The sequence below is a fragment of the Podarcis filfolensis genome (genome assembly GCF_964270895.1).
Source record: "Podarcis filfolensis genome assembly, chromosome: 13".
Classification (NCBI taxonomy): Eukaryota; Metazoa; Chordata; class Lepidosauria; order Squamata; family Lacertidae; genus Podarcis; species Podarcis filfolensis.
In genome coordinates, this window is record NC_139615.1 from 52284736 (window position 1) to 52303226 (window position 18491).

At 42.3% G+C, this 18491-nt stretch overlaps 1 protein-coding gene across 5 annotated transcripts; it reads right to left on the reverse strand.

The window, feature by feature from the left end:
• Positions 1-81: 81 nt before the first annotated feature.
• Positions 82-18489, reverse strand: LOC310748292 (uncharacterized protein C7orf57). Of its 5 annotated transcripts, none has more exons than XR_014541273.1 (10): positions 18330-18489; positions 17832-17888; positions 16034-16231; positions 14876-14996; positions 14563-14719; positions 9029-9076; positions 7639-7739; positions 6052-6167; positions 4241-5075; positions 82-4123 (listed from the first exon to the last, which is right to left on the reverse strand). XR_014541273.1 is itself a non-coding variant. In XM_083583934.1 (10 exons), the coding sequence occupies exons 2-10, from the start codon at positions 17884-17886 to the stop codon at positions 845-847; spliced, it is 990 nt and encodes a 329-aa protein (XP_083440060.1). In that variant the 5' UTR covers positions 17887-17888; positions 18330-18489; the 3' UTR covers positions 82-844. The 5 variants fall into 5 exon arrangements, 3 of the variants coding, with proteins under 3 accessions (XP_083440060.1, XP_083440059.1, XP_083440058.1); XR_014541274.1 differs by having other exon boundaries at positions 18025-18331; XM_083583934.1 differs by having other exon boundaries at positions 82-887; positions 4925-5075.
• Positions 18490-18491: the final 2 nt, after the last annotated feature.

Consider the following 18491-nt stretch of genomic DNA (forward strand, 5'->3'; position numbering starts at 1 on the left):
TTGTAACATAAATTGTCTTGGCCAATGTGCCTAGTCGATAAAAAAACCACTTTAATGTTTTAAGAAATAGTTAAAAGGCAATTGTTATCATTCTCTTATGATGTTTATTCAAACAGAATTCCAAGTATATATGCAAGTTTATATGATGTGAGGTATACATCAGAACAAAATGAGAATGGTGTTGAAAACGATCATTTCAATCCAACCTCCTGAATAATAATCTCAAGGCCAATATACATACAAGTTCAAAATATATAAAACATCACAACAATCTGGCTTTTTACTTACCCCATTCAACACTTGGAAGCAGAAAAATAAAGACTCAGCTTTGCAAAGGTTATGTTGCTCAAACTGGTCTCAAGTGTTTTGTTCCACTACAGACTCTCTTCAGTAGTGCAACCCCATAGCAAAGCATCCATTAACCAGGTCCCGGGACTGCAGGGATGCTACTGTTCACCAACTCTCAAGCAGCCCATGTAGCTTTAGAACATGAGGTTACAAGGCAAACCTTGGTAGAAGTGGGTGAAAAGTAGAAGCAGAAAGCAGGTTCAGATACAGGCGGAGGCATTAATAGCAGAAGCAAGCATCCAGGCTTTAAAAACTTACTGGGGTAGATTATTGGACCAAACTCATGTCAGTTGCAAACTTACTGAAACAAACAGAAAAACCAAAAGGAATGAATGTGGTCCATTGTTTAAATATCCTGGTTAAAAAGACACATAATCTAACACATCAACATATAATTATTGAAGCCTGCTTCCTAAGCTCTATTATAGTCTTCTGCACTCAGTGCTGTTTTGAAATAGTGAGAATTTTGACAATTCTATGAAGTATCTGCTTTTACTCATTGTCTGTTTGTGTTGATTCTGGCTGGGATGTCTCTGAATCTGAAAAACAAGAGGTGACAGAAAAATGAGCATTTTTTTTTCTCACTCAAAGACATTAAATATCAATTTCTTTCTTGTACAAAAAAGAGTCTCTGAAGTCAATGAAGGATGGCCCTGCTTGTGTAATATTGAAATGAACTAACAGCAATGAAATTGGGTTGCTCCTTGTACATTTGGACTGCCCTTCCTCTTTCTAATTTCCTTTTCAGTGTGAACAGTGTTGCTTTAATAGTACATTCTAGGGGTCTTAGGAGGAGGGGACGACAGAGGACGAGATGGTTGGACAGTGTTCTCGAAGCCACTAACATGAGTTTGACCAAACTGCAGGAGGCAGTTGAAGACAGGAGTGCCTGGCGTGCTCTGGTCCATGGGGTCACGAACAGTTGGACACGACTAAACAACAACAAGGGGTCTTAGATGACCATAAGCCTAAAATGTGATGCAGCAACAAAAAAAGCCAATGCTCTTCCAGGCTGCATCAACAGAAGTATAGTGTCCAGATCAAGGGAAGTAATAGTCCGGCTCTATTTTGCCTTGGTCAGACCACACCAGGAACACGGTGTCCAGTTCTGGGTGCTACAATTTAAGAAGGATATTGACAAGCTGGAAGGTGTGCAGAGGAGGGCAACCAACATGATCAAGGGTCTAGAAGCCAAACCTGCTGAGGAATAGTTGAGCAAGTTGGATATGTTTAGCCTGGGAAAGAGGAGACTGAGAGAAGTTATGACAGCCAGCTTCAAATATCTAAATGACTGTCAAATGAAATATGGGGTGCTCTTGCATGGAAACCTGGAAGGCCCTGAGAGCATCCCAGAGCCTGCATGCTGAGAGGACTTGTCTGTTAAGCAATCTGAAGAGTTTAAAAGTAATCTGCTTTGCTTGAGGGGAGGGAGGTAGAAGCATAGAATTGTAGAATTGGAAGGGACCCCAAGGGTCACAAAATAACAACATATGATGCCCATCTGACTGGGTTGCCACTCCAACAAAATCTAAAGAACACAACAAAACATCAGCCTTTAGAAAGGCCTGCTCGGCACACCAGCTCTGGAAGGTAAGGCTGGTGGGGCAGCCGGCCCATTTTTGCATATATGCACCACCCCAGAACATACCCCGCCCCCCCATAAGATGCAACCATACCGTATATGATTTTTTTAAAATGTTTTTCTTGTTGGTGCTTTTAGTGTTAAACCACTTCAAGAGGTTACATAGGAAGCAATTCATAAATGCAACCAAATCAATAAAAGAAATGAAATGCAAGCGCTGTTGGTTGCAGCTTCAGATACTAGAATTGCACTTCTTCCCCTGAAGAGTCAGGTGTGCACCTTGGGTGTGTTTCTGGGCTCTCTGCTAACACAGGGAATTAGATGTGGTATCCAGGAGAGCCTTTAACCAGCTTAGGTTGATAAGCCTGTTGTTACCCTTTCTGGATAATCTCCTATAGTTATTCAAGCGCTGTTTTAGATGTGGCTACCCATCTATTTGTGGGGGCCAAGCAATCAGTTATGTGACATCAATATTGTGCCAGCTACAGTGGCTGCTAGTTTGTTCCCAGTCCAAATCAAAGTGCTGGTGATTGCCAAGGAAGCTCTAAAATAGTGGTGGCAAACCTGCAGCCTGTATCTGTATGTAATAATGCATGATTAAAAATGCTTTAAAATAGTGCAGAGTTGGCGGGAAAGTGTTTTGGAAGGCAGTACTGAGAAATCCAGTGCTCACCACACCAACTTTTGCCCCTGGAAGGATGACCATGGGCCAATGTGGTCCTTGGCCCGAAAAGGGTTAACCGCCCCTGCTTTAAATGGCATGGGACCAGGTTACCTTAGGGACCACCTGCAGCAATATGGAGACCCTGTTGAGATGCCTACAGTAAAATGTATTAGTTTGGCGGTCATAAGAAACAGGGTCTTCTCAGCCCTGGCCCCTTACCTATGGAATTCAATCCTTGGGGAGATGCCCTCCCCAATTTCACTTAAACTAGCTTCAAAGTCACATCTGTTTAGAAAGGCATTTGGAGTTTAAATTGGAATGCAAGATAATTGGGGCTCTTTGAGCAGGGCTTGTTTTAGTGAGTTTTATGGTTAGATGGAAATAGGGTTTTATTGCTCTGTTTATTGTTCTGTTAACGGTTTTGATGAATTGCATGTGAGGTCTGTTCTAAATGGTAGTACTGAAGTTCTTTAAAATAACAAAAATACACTTTTTTATATCCTCAGTATTCTATTACATTGATGACTTCCGCATTACCCCCCCCCCCAAATCTATGGAAATACTGTCCTAAAATAGTAAATTCCATGTTTAACCAGCACACATGAACCAATGGAGATGGTGCTGATGTGGGGTCCATTAGCCTGCCAAGCACACGGCATCCCATGTGTGCAGGTAGATTATGAATACCTTTAAACTAAATTCCTAGGCCGGGTGTATGATTCTAGTCATGGCATGTAATGCTGTGCACCTTTACTTGGAAAAAAACCCCTGCTGTCAGTGGATCCTACTTCTAGGTAAGTGTACAGGACTAGAGCATCACAGTGCAATCCCATGCATGCCTGCTCAGAAATATAAAGAAACATTGGCTGAATGGGATTGCAGCATAATTTTTATGATGGGTTTTATGTAATAATTGAGGTATATAACAGAGTTGTTATTCTGACACACAAGAGTTCATTGTCCTAATTTGGATTATTGTCCTTTTCTAAAAGTATTCAGCTTTGCTTTAGTAGACCTCAGCTGCATGAACAAGTTAAATAAACTCCATAGAACAACTCTCCCCTTGTCTCAGCCATCCTGGCTAATCAGTTTTCTTGCCTTTTCTTACCTTCTCCAACATAGCACATACATGGTCCCTTTGGAAATCACTGTGGATATCTTAACTATGCTTGATCCATTCTCTACAGACACCACAACACAAATATAACCTTCCTACCTGTGAGCTTCTGAAATGTGGAATTAAGTTCTAAGAAACAGTTTGGATGTGATAAATTCTATATACATGGAAACACTTGAACTACATACGCCTTCCAGCCCTACTATTGTGTATGTGCATTACATCATGAACTCTAGATTCTTCTTGAGTTTGCAGCTTTCTGCATAATGGCCTCATCCAGTGAGGCACAAGTGGAAAATAAGCAAGTGCTGTAGGACTTAAATTTTGTTTCTCCAAACAGCAGCATCCCACAATGCATTGCAAGCAGCTACTCAGGGGGTTGGACTAGAATCGGGCATGGCCAAACCTGGCCCTCCAGCTGTTTGGGGGCTACAATTCCCATCATCCCTGACCACAGGTCCTGGTAGCTAGGGATGATGGGAGTTGTAGTCCCAAAACAGCTGGAGGGCCAAGTTTGCCATGCCTGGACTAGATGATCCCCTGGGTCGCTTCCAACTCTACAATTCTATGCTTCTAGTGTTTTTAAAATCAGCCAGTGATGCAGTGCAGAAAAAAATGAGGTAAGCATCACTGCATATATGCTGATCTCCCTCTCATGATTGGGGACCTTGTGTAGAATGTATCATTGTATTTTATTATGAATTTCCAAAGCAAAACTTTCAACCAATTTGAAATAAATGCAGTGTTACTGCCCTCTATTTGGATATGCCCAAGAATAAAAATTGAGAAGAAAATATTTTCTTCTAGGTCTGCCAATACCCAATTGCAAAGACTTGAGGGAAGTGAACTTAAGGGAAGTGTGAGGTGTTGAGGAGTGGCAGGAGAGGCTGCTGCAGAATTTATGAGAGCGCCCACCCCTGGGACACCGAAGGAAATCTCTGCCCGTGGATAACAGCGAATGGGTGGGAAAGAGAAACAAACCACTGCTCTACACAAAGCAAAAGGTTTTTTCCCCAATTAATTAATTAAGCTAGAAGTAAAAATTCATATTAAAAACATTTGTAATAAGCTTTACGTTTAAAAAGGTTACTTTCCTTCACTGTTAAATTCTATTGACAATTAAAGAAAAAGACTGTATATGTTTGGAAATGAATAATTCTTAGATCTGTTAAGGCAGAAATGGGCTGGTAGGATAGTGCTTTGGGTGGCATACATTCTGAGGTTGAAGAATGGCTTCTTAGGCTGGGCCCCCATTTCAAGTCCAGATTGAGATCTAGGTTTTCTTTTGTATGACAATGTGTGTTTCCTAGCTTTCTGCCTCTTTTCTATTTTCTTCTGGTACTCACTTGGAGGAAGAAGAGAATCTGTAAGAAACAACAGAAAAGGAATTCTTTATTTAATATGCATTCATGTCATAAAATAAGCCTTGGTTGCTTTAATAGTCTTACAAGGCATTTGTTAGGGGGCAAATGAGCTAAAAAGGTGTCCAAAAGCTTTTGAATACAATAGGATATTTGCACAGGCGTCATTCTGTAAATGCTATTATCTTATTAGAAGGCAAGTCTTTTCAAAAGGAGCATTTTAAAATAAATATTATATTTGGGTGCCATTTATCCCATGCTACCTTGCATCTTTAAGTGGAATTATGATTTGGCATAAGCAATGATGTCTGATGTCAGACTAAAGTCCAGTACATGCTTTCCTGGAAGCAATTTCCATTGGAGTTTACAGAAGTTACATATAAAATTGTGTAAAGGTTTAGTGTATAACATACACCACCCAAGTAGTTTATTTTCTATATGCTCTACAAAAACTGCAGAATGAATGCAGATTAAGTTAGCTCTACTCTATCTGACCCCTTCATGGATCACTGCCTTGCCGTGGCGAAGGGGCTTGAATAACTCAGAGAAGCTATGAGCTATGCCGTGCAGGGCCACCCAAGATGGACAGGTCATAGTGGAGAGTTTTGACCAAACGTGATCCACCTGGAGCAGGAACCGGCAAGCCACTCTAGTATTCCTGCCAAGAAAACTCCATGTTTTCTTGACAGGAGTGCCTGGCGTGCTCTGGTCCATGGGGTCACGAAGAGTCGGACACGACTAAATGACTAAACAACAACACTCTATCTGAACAGAAACAAAATCCCAAAAACTTGTCCCGAATAAACAATATACCGGGTCTGTAGGCAATACAATGAATAAGCTATGAACTGAAGCCCAATTTCCATATATCTACTGGAATGTTTTATGGGATTAATACACATATTTCCATAGGTCTACGTTACAAAGAAAGACATAGGTCAGTAAATACTGCCTATTTTTTTAAAGTCTAAGATGTTACCATTAGGCTGCGAGTTCTTTTTCTCCCAGTCATCACGCTGTTGAAGCCACTCATCTCCATAACCACTGCTGATCAGTTTGCTGAAGTTTACAGGTTCGTTTTTTTTGTGAGCAGGCCTATACGAGAACACCAAACAAGAAGCAAGCCTTTTATCAAAACTGGTATCCATCTTTCTTTTTCTTTACTATGATAACAATTTTTTAAAATAGGCATATAAAAGTCTTTGTCATTTTTAGAAGAGTGCCGTGAGTCCAAATGGTACCTGGCGCCATGGTTTTTCAACAGTTACTTACAGTAATTTACTGTTAGTGTTGACAACAAATATATGTACTGGGGAACCTGATGGTCATCAGAGCATCCCAATGCAAACATACAGAGAAGCAGAGAGCCAAAGAATTACATTAGGTGGATCCAAAGGTTTGAGCAAGTCTGGTGAGGTTTTTTAAACACCAGGTCTCTGTGCTATATTAAAAAGTGTTTTTGAAGCTTCCTTTGGTATTAGAAGCATTCTGGCTTTGTGGCCTCTAGTAGAAGTATGCCAGCTGTATAGGCAGCTTAGAATGCCAGCTGGTAAAACAGATCCACATGCAAATCTTCACATAGGGACAACATACGTTGATGCACACCTTCTCAACATCCAGCAGTGAAGAAAAAGTTGTTTCAAGTAACCCCAGTCAAAACAGGAACTACTGGTAAATATGAATGACTAAGACAAGTAACTTATGTGATCGAAAGACGTCAAGCCTACAGCAATCCCAAATGATATCAGGAGCATAGCATGGGGGGGGCATGCATTACTGAGAGGGCGCAAGATGGCACAACCAGGCACCCCCACGACAGGCTCCCTCCCTCACCAAGCTGTGCCCTGGCTGGGCCTTCAGGGCTGCAGCAGCAGCAGTACCTCCTTCTCCTCATAGCTGGCTGAGAGGGAGGAGGATGGCAGCAGCAGCACCACCCACCAAGGAGAGGTGAGAGCCTCTGGCAACCGCTGCTGGTCTGCCCTCACTGTGAGCTGGCTTTGAGCCTTTCTCCCTCCCCTTGCCTCACTCACTGCTGGCTCAGACCACTGTGGCTTGGTGAGCAGTGAGGGCTTGGGCTCGCGCGGCCACACTCTGCCCCCGCCCCAGCACACACACACACATGCATCCTGGGTGCAGAGAACCTGTGCTACGCCCTTGAATATGTTCCCAAAATAAAGCAAGGTGTACTCTGGTCTCCATTTTCACCTGTTCCAGATTACCAGTCATGTAACATGACATCCAACGAGGCTTCTCATCTGGTACACTGACAAATAACTGATACAGTGTACATATGATAATCTAGGGTAGTTTTTAATAAACTACACTTTTTTAAAAAGTGTGCATACTGCCTTCCCAATGCCTACCAACTATATCTTATTGTGATTATATGCTTATTGTTAAGATCAGCATATAGCCATCACTATGATGCAATACACTAATTCATACAGCAAACTGAACTGGAGCAAAGGGTAACAATTTTATGCACAGCTTTACACTGGCAAGTTGAGTACTTGCACATCCGTCTGTAAGGTCTGGATTTAAAACACAGCAATTATATTTAGCTAACATTGGAGGGAAGTAGAGTCGGTTTCCTCCATGAAATTCTTTAGTTGCAATAGGTTGTGGTGTTCTGTGTGGGTATCTTGGCGTTATAGCAGGAAGCTTTATCTGTGTAAAAAAGATAATGCTAATTCAGTAATGGACATACATATACCTATGATTAAAACAGGTTGAAATAACAGCTAAAAAGAAAGAATATTCCCTGGATTATATATTCTGTAGCAATCTGTACATGGCTCCTGTATTAGGCTCCTGTTTTTGTGATGTTGTCACTCAAAGTAATCTGATCTGTCTAGGCTGAGAAATAAAAAAGTTTGATATGTGATGACTAGAACTTTTGAGTTGGGCTGATCAAGACTGGACCCGTTCCCCATATGCTATAAACCCAATTTAAATCTGTTATAACAGAACATGTAGATTGACCCTTAGCATTACTTTCAAAGGGTGGTTAAGGTTGCTTGGTTTCTGTTAGGTGCACCTTTAACGTGCAGGTTTAAAATATGTACACTGAAGTGAGAAGGTGCTGGAAGGAGCATGTGTGCAAGTTCACATTTGCAATGTTGTGTCTGCACTACCTGTGTTTATTCAAGTTCTGATTACCAGTGGTATGTGCCATTTGAATGCTAAAATTGTAAGCTTTATCTTAAAATATAAGGGCCAAACTGCCCGTGCTGTTATATGCCTCTTTAAATTTTGTGTGCAGATTTGGAAGGAAATCCCCCACTGGTGACAATTTAGGATTTCCTCCTCACCCTACAAAGCAAATACCAGAGGAGGGGTTTTCCTCAGGAGGAAGGCAGAGAGTTAAAATTGCTTTATAAACCTGCTGTGATTCCAGTTACGATTACCATCCTGCATGTTAAATACAAGAACACATTTAAAATCTTGTCAAGTTTAGTCTCAGGTTTTAAGAAAAAGCTCACATTTTCGAGCAGGTGCATACTTCAGAATGACAAAACTTGAGTACACACAGGGTGATGCATACAGAAACTTCAGAATTTATTAACCAAGGTAAGAGATCATGAGTGGAACATGAGCTTACACGTGCCCATCCCAGCCCCTCCACCACAGAGTGAACTCCTTAGTCAGGCTGATTGGAATACTAAAAGAGCATTGATTGGAACAGTACTAAAAAAGCCTTTCATGCTAACCAGTTTTATTCTTTACCAGAATCTGAAACTTTGAAGCTGGCTAGAAAACTACTAAAAATACAAATGCATCCAGGAATCAACACTGACTTTTAAAAGGAGGGGAGACCACAACAGTAACTTGGAGAAAGATTTTGCAATGATGTGCTGATGGAATCGCCAAATACCTGTTTCTTGGCTTAGTCTGGTCAATTTGAGATTTTCCCTCTGTCTTTTATCAACTCCAATTCTAGTTTCAGAAAAACTCACCTCTTCTTTTGTGCTGCCTGGAGAGCCCTCAACTTGTACTCCATTTTCCTGTTGGGATTTTTTAAAAAAATAATAATAATTTAATAGATCTTAAAGATAACAGAAAAGAGATTAAGAAAGTGTTTAATGTTTTACAAAAATGATCAGCTTGGTCACATAAAGTGTATACTACCTGACTTGCCTGCGTACAAACTTCATTTCAGAAAGAATAGAACCTTTCTGCTGGGGGCGGGGCGAGGTAAAATTTAAATCATGAAAATGATATACACAATATTATGTCTCCTCTCTGAGCCACAGCTCCAGCAAGATTCTGATACTGCTTTTAAATTTTTTAAAAAGGTAACCTTCAACAGATCCCTTTGTTCCTGATTATCCCATTTTACATCTAGTTCCATACTCTTTAGAAACAGAGTATGGAAGCTTTAATAATATAAAAAGATAACCAGTGTTCCTGAAAACACTCCCAAAGAAACATTAATGTTCAGAAAAAAAGAACATATATTCTGGAAGCTGAAAAGAATGGATCTATAATCAATTGAGTAACCTGATCTAGAATGCACAAGAGGCTTCCATGTTTTTAATGAGACCTGAGAAGAACCCTCTGGGATTAAAATGTTTTTGTACTGTGATATGTCCTTAAGGATTTATTTCTTTAACTGGAACCAACACACTTTTCCCCGATAGAATAAACTAAGGAGGCTGAACTTTAAACAGTACTCCTGGCTAGTATTTCTTATATCCTGACAAAACAATTAAAACCCATAACTCTAAATAAGCAGGTATCTGAAAATAGTTTATGACTGCAATCCAGTAATGTACTTATCTGAGAGTTAGGCCCATTACACCCAATGGGACTTGCTTCTGAGAAGATATATAAAATGAAAGTTTCACAAAGCTAATGAAATTTAAATCCAAGATTTCAGCAGTTATTTCTCAAGGTTTAGCCATAAGGGTTGGCCATCAGGCAATTAAATTATGTTTATATGTGATTCCTGTTGAAGGACAAAAGTCACACTATCCATTCAAAGTTAATTTCACCCAGTTCAGTGGGAGAGGTTTTAATCACAACAACTTTGCTACTGAAATCAACTACTATGCTTAATTTTGGCTGAATTGTGCCCAATATTACTTCAGAGGGATCCTTAAAAGAGCTGGGAGACAAATGCACCAAATTAAGATACTATGACCTGGTTTGCATGTGGTGCTATGCCAAACTATGGTTCGATGTTACTAAGGAAGGATGCTGGTGAGGAGCAAAAATCTCACCTGCTTCACTTCTTCCCCAGTCCTGCTGTTGCCACGAATGTCCTCAAAGTGCACAAGAAGCTATCCCTGAACAGAGAAATCTCTTTCCCATTTAGTCAAGGTCTTAGTTTCACAAAATTTGTATAAATTAAGCAGGAAAATTAAAAAACCAACCAACCTGATAATGATTTTATTAGTCTGTCAGCTTAATTTCAATGATACAAAAAGCATCTTAAGTCATAACCAGGATCACAGAATGAGTTGGAACGCCACCTCCCCCCCCCCCGGGTCATCTAGTTCAAATCCCTGCAATGCAGGAACCTCAACCAATTTACATAAGAAATTTACACCCTTCAAAGGGATTATTTCACACTATATTGTTCATGAGTGGGAAGTGCCTGGCACTTCCCAGGAATCTGAAGAAACCCCAAAATATTGTGATTTTTCAAAGGATAGTGTCATTAGTGAGTTTTAGGGCTGTGCACAACTATCCACTTACCCACCCGGGCTTCACCCTTGCCTGGGGAATGCTTGACCCAGCCCCAGATCAAAGGGAGCTAATGTTTACTTAACGTTAATTTGGTTAATCTTGATTCAACATGTCATCTGGCATCTAAACATAGACCACCTCCTCCACCTTGGGAACGATCGTGCTGACACTATCTCTTCAAAGGCATCTTAGCTTGGCACTGGTTGGCAACGCCACATCAGATTTGGCAAAGTCCCACCAAACAGGGTGATAGTATCTTTAGAGGTGTACAATTCCGCGTAATTTGGACCCATCATGCTATACTGGGCAAAGTCATATATCAATCCGCCATCTTGAGTCAACATGGTGCCCAGTGTCCAACTGTAGGATTAGATCACCACCTCTACCTTGGGAACTCTCTTGCTGAGTTTGGTGATGTTATCTCAAGAGGCATCTAAATTGGTGCAGGTTGGAACTGTCATTCCAAACTGGGCAAAGTCCTATAAAATGGGGTGACAATATCTTCAGAGGTATAAAAATCTGTGTACTTTGAGCCCATCCTACCAAATTGAGCAGTTACACCAAAGTCACATTTTGGTCTGCCACCTTGATTCAAAATGGTGCCTGGTGTCCAAAGACAGATGAATATTGCCACCTCCATATGAGGAACCCTGATGCAGAGTTTGGTGACAATATCTCAAGAGGCATCCAAACTGGTGCAGGTAGGAACTATCCTGCCAAATGGGACAACAGTATCTTCAGAACCATCCAAATTGGTGTAGTCTGGACCCATTACGCCAAAAACCAGGCAAATTCACACCAAAGTCAAGCTTTGATCTGCCATCTTGATTCAAAATGGTGCCTTGGCATCCAAACATTGATGAAAACTGCCATCTCCCCCTCGGGAACCCTTGTACAGAGTTTGGCAACAATACAGTATCTTGAGAGTTAGCCAGACCCATAGAGAACAGAGACATACAGAAAAACGACTATCCAAAACATATGGTAGATTTTAGCACCCAAATACCATACTTTTTCCAAAAAAAAAGTTGATTTCTATAAACTGTAGGCACACTCCAGCTTTTTCTAAAAGTGACAAAAAGTACAAGTGTCTGCCCCCCAGCCCCCAAATCTGCTGCAGTTCATGGAAGACATGATATATGAGGATTGTGTTGTTAAGTCCTACAACACATTCTGGGGCTGGAAGGTAAAGGAAGGGTCTGCAGCTAGTCTAGTTTTAAGGATTCTGGAGTCTATACAGAGCCAACATCAATTTAGCCGCTGATAGTTTCTTTCCAGTTCCAGGACACAGCTTGGTTCTGAATGAAACAGCATCATATGGCGACATTTCATGTTCAGTGCAAATAAACTTGTGTATTGAGGGCACAAGGAAAAGGGGATGACAAAGGACGAGATGGCTGGACAGTGTTCTCGAAGCTACAAACATGAGTCTGACCAAACTGCGGGAGGCAGTGGAAGACAGGAGTGCCTGGCGTGCTCTGGTCCAGGGGGTCACAAAGAGGCGGACACGACTAAACGACTAAACAACAACAACAACAATTCAATAGAAAAAAATATTATTATTATTTATTACCCACCTTTCATCCTAAGGCCCCATGGCAGTGATTATTATGTGACCTTAGGGTGAAAGTTGGGTAATAACTGGTTTCCCACAGGCATCTGGTTGACCGCTATGACAGCAGGAGGCTGGAGTGGGCGGGCCATTGGCCTTGCCCAGCAGAGCTCTTCTTACAGAGAGGTATATTTTTAGGACCCACCTGATTTTTGTGATTGTAAGTTGCTTGGGGCCTGAGTCAATCAGAGCTATAAACACTGTGAACACCATGGGCTCAGAAACAAACTGGCAACTAGTGCAGCTGTTTTAAAACAGGGGTTATGTGAGATCGAAACAGAACGCCAGCCAGTAATCTGGCCGCTGCACTTTGGACTAATTGAAGCTCCTGCTTCAAGGGCAGCCCCACACAGAACAGAGTGCAACAATATGATCTGGAAGTTATCACAGCATGGAGTACAGTGACCAATTTGTTTTGTTTAAAAGGTGTCGTAGCTGGTGAACCAGCCACAGTTGGGGGAAAAGGCACTCCTGGTCACCAAGGCCACCTGAGCCACCAAGGCCAGTGTCAGCGCTGAATTCAAAAAACACCCCCAAGCTGTGGACCTGCTCTCACCACAACAAGCCATCTCCTCACCTCCTGGACATCAGAACTTGGGACACATAACACCTCTGTCTTTTCAGGATTCAGCTTCAGTTTAATGGCCCACATCCAAACCACTGCCTCCAAGCACCTAACACCTCAACTGCCTCTCCTGATTCAGATGAAACAGAGAGGTAGAACTGGGTGTCATCTGCATACTGATGACGTTCCACTCCAAATCTCCTGATCACAGAACCAGAGACCTCATATAGATGTTAAATAGCATGGGAAACAAGATGCGATCCTATGGGACACTACAGGACACCAAATGCTAGCCTCCCATAACTACTTCTTAGAAATGTCCCAGGAAGTAGGAGTGGACGCACTGAAGCACAAGGTCCCCAGCCCCAACCTCCCTGAGACAATATGTCCCTCTAGAAGGATATTGTGGTTAACAGGATTGAAAGCCACCAAGAGATCAAGCAGAACAAGCAAACTCAAGCTCCCATCTCTTTCCCAACAAATGTCATCAACCCAAGTGGCCAATGTAGTTTCAGTGCCACAGGCAGGCCTGAAACCAGAGTGGAATGGATCCAAGTAATCAGTTTCCTCCAAGCATGCCTGCAGCTGGACCAACTTATCGAGCACCTTGCCCCCAAAGGGGATATGAACATTTTTAAACACTTCCACAAATTCTATGAAATGAGCCAGTCTGGCTGCTCCTGCCTATCAATGTTTTTAGCCAATGAGTGAAGACGGATTTGTGACTGATAAGTGAGCTGTTTGGACACCAGATAACCGGAAACGCTGGGTCCTAAAGAGCTGCTCTTCCACCCTGCCCTTTAGTGCACTTTTCCTGATTCTGTCTTATTTTTTAGTTCCTGGAATCTCTGTTGTTTGTCCTCTTGCTTTCCCTAGCAGCCAGGGTGCATTTTGTTTGTGGTGGCTTCATCTGAGATCAGGTAGTTTCTAGAGGTTATTTTCTGCAAATACTGTTAAACAATGTTTGAGTGGATGCTAACTTCAAAAGGAAAATTTGAAACATTTGCAAAGAGGCATGTCACCTGCTGTACAGCAGTTAGAGATCAAGCACTCATTAAGAATTCACTGTATAGTTAACTTACAGTATAATGTAATCTACTCAGAAGTTTCTTTTTATTTAATGGAGCTTGCTCCCAGGTAAGTGGATGCAGGATGGCAGCCTAGGCTTTGGTTTAGGGTTGGCACTGGGGGGAAACAGGCATTTCTGCATCTTAGCAGACAGAAAATCAATAAGTGAAACCTTTTTGGTGGGGAAATAAAGACATGGGAAAAGCTTCACCATGACTGTATACTCTCTAATTTTGTGTTATGCCGCACTCTCCATGGCGGCTGTGTTGTGTTATGCCATGTCATTTCCCCATGGCGGCCATTTTTTGATTGGCATCCACAGCAATACCTGATATAGATCTGCCCTGAAATCTATGGATGCAGGGTGGTATACAAATAATAATAATAATAATAATAATAATAATAATAATAATAATATATTTTCAACTGCAAATTTGACAGAGACCCACATTATTAGGCAGAGAAATACAAAACACCAGGTGTGCTAGTTCATTGGGATTTGCGTGAGGTGCTGCTGTCCTGACCCACTCACCAACCAAGAGAGGTTCACATACCTCTCTTTTCTCTTTGTTCTCTTTGTCTTCAGCATCTCTTTGCCAAACACTTTTCATATCAAAATCAAAAGGCCCTCTTTTAGGCTCATAGCTGGCAGGTTGATCAGCCTTAAACTCCTCATGGACCATGTAGTCTGGCATAGCTGAAACTCGAGGCCTGCGGAAAACAGTTTTACCGTTTACTGTGAAGTATTTTGTTATGAAAGGTTCCAGGTGCTTCCAAATGCTGTGACATTTTCTTCCTTTCAACATTCTTCAACTCCACTCTTCCTCAGTCACCCAAAAGAGATTAGCATGAAGACAGAATACTTACTTAGACTCATCAGCTGCTGTTGCTGCTGCTGCTGGTTTGCCATGATGTGTATACCACTCAGGTGCACCATAAGACCCCAGAGACACTTTCCGTGGAGTAGGTGTAAAATGTCTCAACAAGTCTTAAGTGAAGGAGACAAAGTTATTTAAGTTTTTTTTAAAAAAAACAAGTAGATAACTAATTTTCTGGACATTCTTAAAACAAGAGGGCAATATGAAAAATGCTTCATTCTATCCCTCCCCATGAGATTAAGGGGCAAACTATACTAGGTGACAGAGACCTACGACAGGATCTCCTGGTGCTGGCCCTGTCACTAGTATGCAGCCTGTAATCACATTTTCCTGAGGGAATGTGGTCCTTGGCCCTGAGGTCGTCCACTGCTGCTCTAACCAATGTGCCTTCCCAACAAATGTTTCAAGCATGATTTTTTTTTAAGTAGACAGGGAAACTTATTTTCTCTCTCACACACACACTCATGCACCATGGCTCACACACAAATCTGCCTGCCTTCCCCAATTCCCTACACTACAAAAAAGAATACTGAAAATATCCAAATAGAGGCAGAAAAGGAGGGAAGGGAAACAGATGAAATGATTTCTTCTTTTTTTATTTTAATTCAAGAGAAACAATCATTTGTCAGAAGATCTCTACTTACTAACAGAGCAAACCAATATACAGAAATAAAAACACAAAAGCAACTGCATTTATGCCTGGATTAACTCCCCTCCATGCTGATTTACAAATAAAATTGTTCCCCAAGGCTGTTACTTATTTGGAATAAAATGTGCAAGTTTCCTCTGATAGCTGCTTTCAGGTAAGGTGATGCATTTACAGCTTGATTCAATGCACTTTTACTCTGAAGTAAGCCCACTGATTTCAATTGGCCTTACTCAAAGGTAAATGTGGAATTTTTAGTTAAGTATGAATTCAACCAAGATTGCCACAAAAGGTTACAGAATACTGCTAAAATTGTGGGTTCTTTCAAAACAAAAGAACCTGCATTTCTGCAACATCACAGCTTTCAGGGTGGCGTGGAACATCCATATTTTGTGTGTTTTATCCTCCCCAATGTCCCCAAATTTCTTATAGCACTTTCCAGACCATTTATATGTACAAGCCTCCTGAAATTGCCATAAGATTCATATGAATTTTAACTACCAGGTCGGCCTCCTTGTTTTGCCAGCTTTACATATTCCGAGTCAGTGTCTTTAATCCACTTCCTTCGCCCCCCAAATGTAATCTCACTGTGAGGATCTCCAAAATCACCGAGACCTGGGATCTGGGATGTTGGCTGCTGTTGAGCTTCAGAATTAACAGACTCCTCTGATCGCTTGAGTGGCACGTGATAGTACCAATCTGCATTAACAAGCAAAAAGATGAATATCACATTTTGAGATTTGTATTATATTAAGTGGTATAAACTTAATTTGATTTTGTTCTGTGAACCACCCTAAGACCTCCAGGTATAGATAGGGCAGTATATATATTCAATAAGTAATAATTATAATTATAAAAAACAATGAAAAACGGGAAAACTATTCCAGTTTTTTTAAAAAAACATTTATAAAGAATAATTTATATAACTTCTACTCCCCATTACTACAAAAACCAATGACCTAATATAACAGGAACCCACACAATTAAAAGCCTGGCTGCCTCTCCTGGTACTGTTCATCAGTTAGAAAGATCAAGGGCATTTCAATACCAAGTCAGATAGAAATGTCTCTACATCAGGATAGCCCAACCTGCAGCCCAATGGCCACACATACCCCCCCCCACAAGCTCTTTCTGTGAACCCCGCAAGGTGCTTGGCTGCTGCTGTAACCCTCCTGGCTTTCTCCTTTAGCTCTACACTGTTCCTCATTGATCCAAAAGGCATCATTTACTGCCGCTTTTCTGGTCTTCTTTTCCTGCCCTTTACTGCAAAAACACACCAGTCGAACTGTTTCTTCTTGTCTCCAAGCAGCTCCATGACTGCTTCCGTTGGTCCTCTTTTAGTCTTCTCCTCCAAACTAGAATCTTGGTCAATTTTTCCCTCCTGGACACAACAGCAAGTGTGCACAAGAACGTGTATGTGTGCAAGCATAGGAGCCAACTCCTAGGGGTCAAGGTCCCTTCGGCCCACCAATAAAATATTTGAGGGGGCAACTACCCCCCAAAGTTGATGGGCATTGCCATTCAAATGGTGTGTGCACACCACATTTATGTGGAGCGTGGCTTACCTGGGCTCCCCCAGTATTTTATTCAAGTTGGCACCCCTGCATGGAAGAAAGAATAGGAGCTTTTCTCCTGGTTGCCTGCCTCCCCTTGTATTTTTAAATTGCCAAGCATGTAAAGCTGAATGCACACAAGTTAAATGTGCATAAGTAGTGAGCTTACTGTACAAAATGAAGATGTCTAAACACTGTAAACACCACAGGATCTAGTTCTGAGAAAGGTATTATATAGTCCCAAACTAAAGTTTAAGAAAAGATATATGCACAAAGATGGAAAGATGCAGCCCTACCTACTATGGAGAAATGGTTGGTAAAATTATTCGACTTAGCTGAGATGGCAAAGTTAATGTGATTAATTAAATAAAAACCACTGGCGTTTATTAAGGGTTGGAAACTTCTTATGGACTTAATTGTGTGAAACAGAAAATGAACTTGTATAGCTGGATTTTAAGACTGAAAAAGTATTGGCGTATAGAAAACAGAATAGTTGGATGTTCATGAGCCTCTAGTTGAGGGCTGGCTGGACGGCAGGGGCTGCCTTGGCAGGTCCTGTTGTCAGGACCACCATTTTCTGCACCTGCCTCTTTATTTTGCACTGAAGAGACTGATCCACAGTCATTATACTTTGCTCTGTGCGTCCTATCAAATTCAAATGTAAGCTATTTTCACTAAAATAAAAAAGAGCGCAGTTTTGAAAGGCTTTACACGAGAAATATCACATTTATAAACTGTGTACTTGCCACATGGTGCGTATCGATTTGGGGGTCCACGGGGCTCTTTATTTGTATTCCTCATACCTGCGGAACGGGGAGAACGGGGTGTTTTCCAAAGGAAGCATTTGGCCAAATCCCTGCCAAAGAAGCCAGGCAAGCCGGCCGACCCCGCCGCCCATTTCTGAAGCAGAAAGGCTTTTGCGCGAACTTTCCCGCCCACCTCGCAGCATCCTGAACCAAGTTCACCACAGCGTCGCTGCAGAGACGGACTCCGGGGCTGCAGCCGGAGCTGCCCGACTCGGGTCCCTTCTGAATCCCCGGGTCCGCCGACCCGATTCCCCGCTGACCCTCCCGAAGGAGACGCCGCCCACCTCCGACCCAGCCGGGGGAGGCTCCTCCGACGGCCGCACCGACGGGCCTCGGTTAAGGCTGCCGGGGGAGCCGCTCCGAAGGCGCTTCGCCCGGCTGGAGCCCCTCCGCGAGAGGAGGAGGAGGACGCTTTCCTGCCTGGTCGCCCTCTCTCGCCTGGTTCCGGGCGAAGCCGAGGGAGCTCGCCCCGGGGGAAGACACCCTCCGCCGCCGGGCCCGATCCTTGGCGCCGCCGCCGAGTTCCAAGTGGGACGGGAGGCCGCCGCCGCGAGAGCGACCCAGAGGAGGAGGAGGCCGCAAACAATCCCGTCGCCCGGC

Bases quoted from the DNA above. Each gene is read 5' to 3' on its own strand.
- LOC310748292 (XM_083583933.1), bottom strand. The intron at 14,720-14,875 runs GTAAGTATTCTG...TGTTTTCCGCAG, and splicing joins ACAGCAGCTGATGAGTCTAA to GCCTCGAGTTTCAGCTATGC. The intron at 9,077-14,562 runs GTATGTGAACCT...AAATCCCAACAG, and splicing joins AGAACAAAGAGAAAAGAGAG to GAAAATGGAGTACAAGTTGA.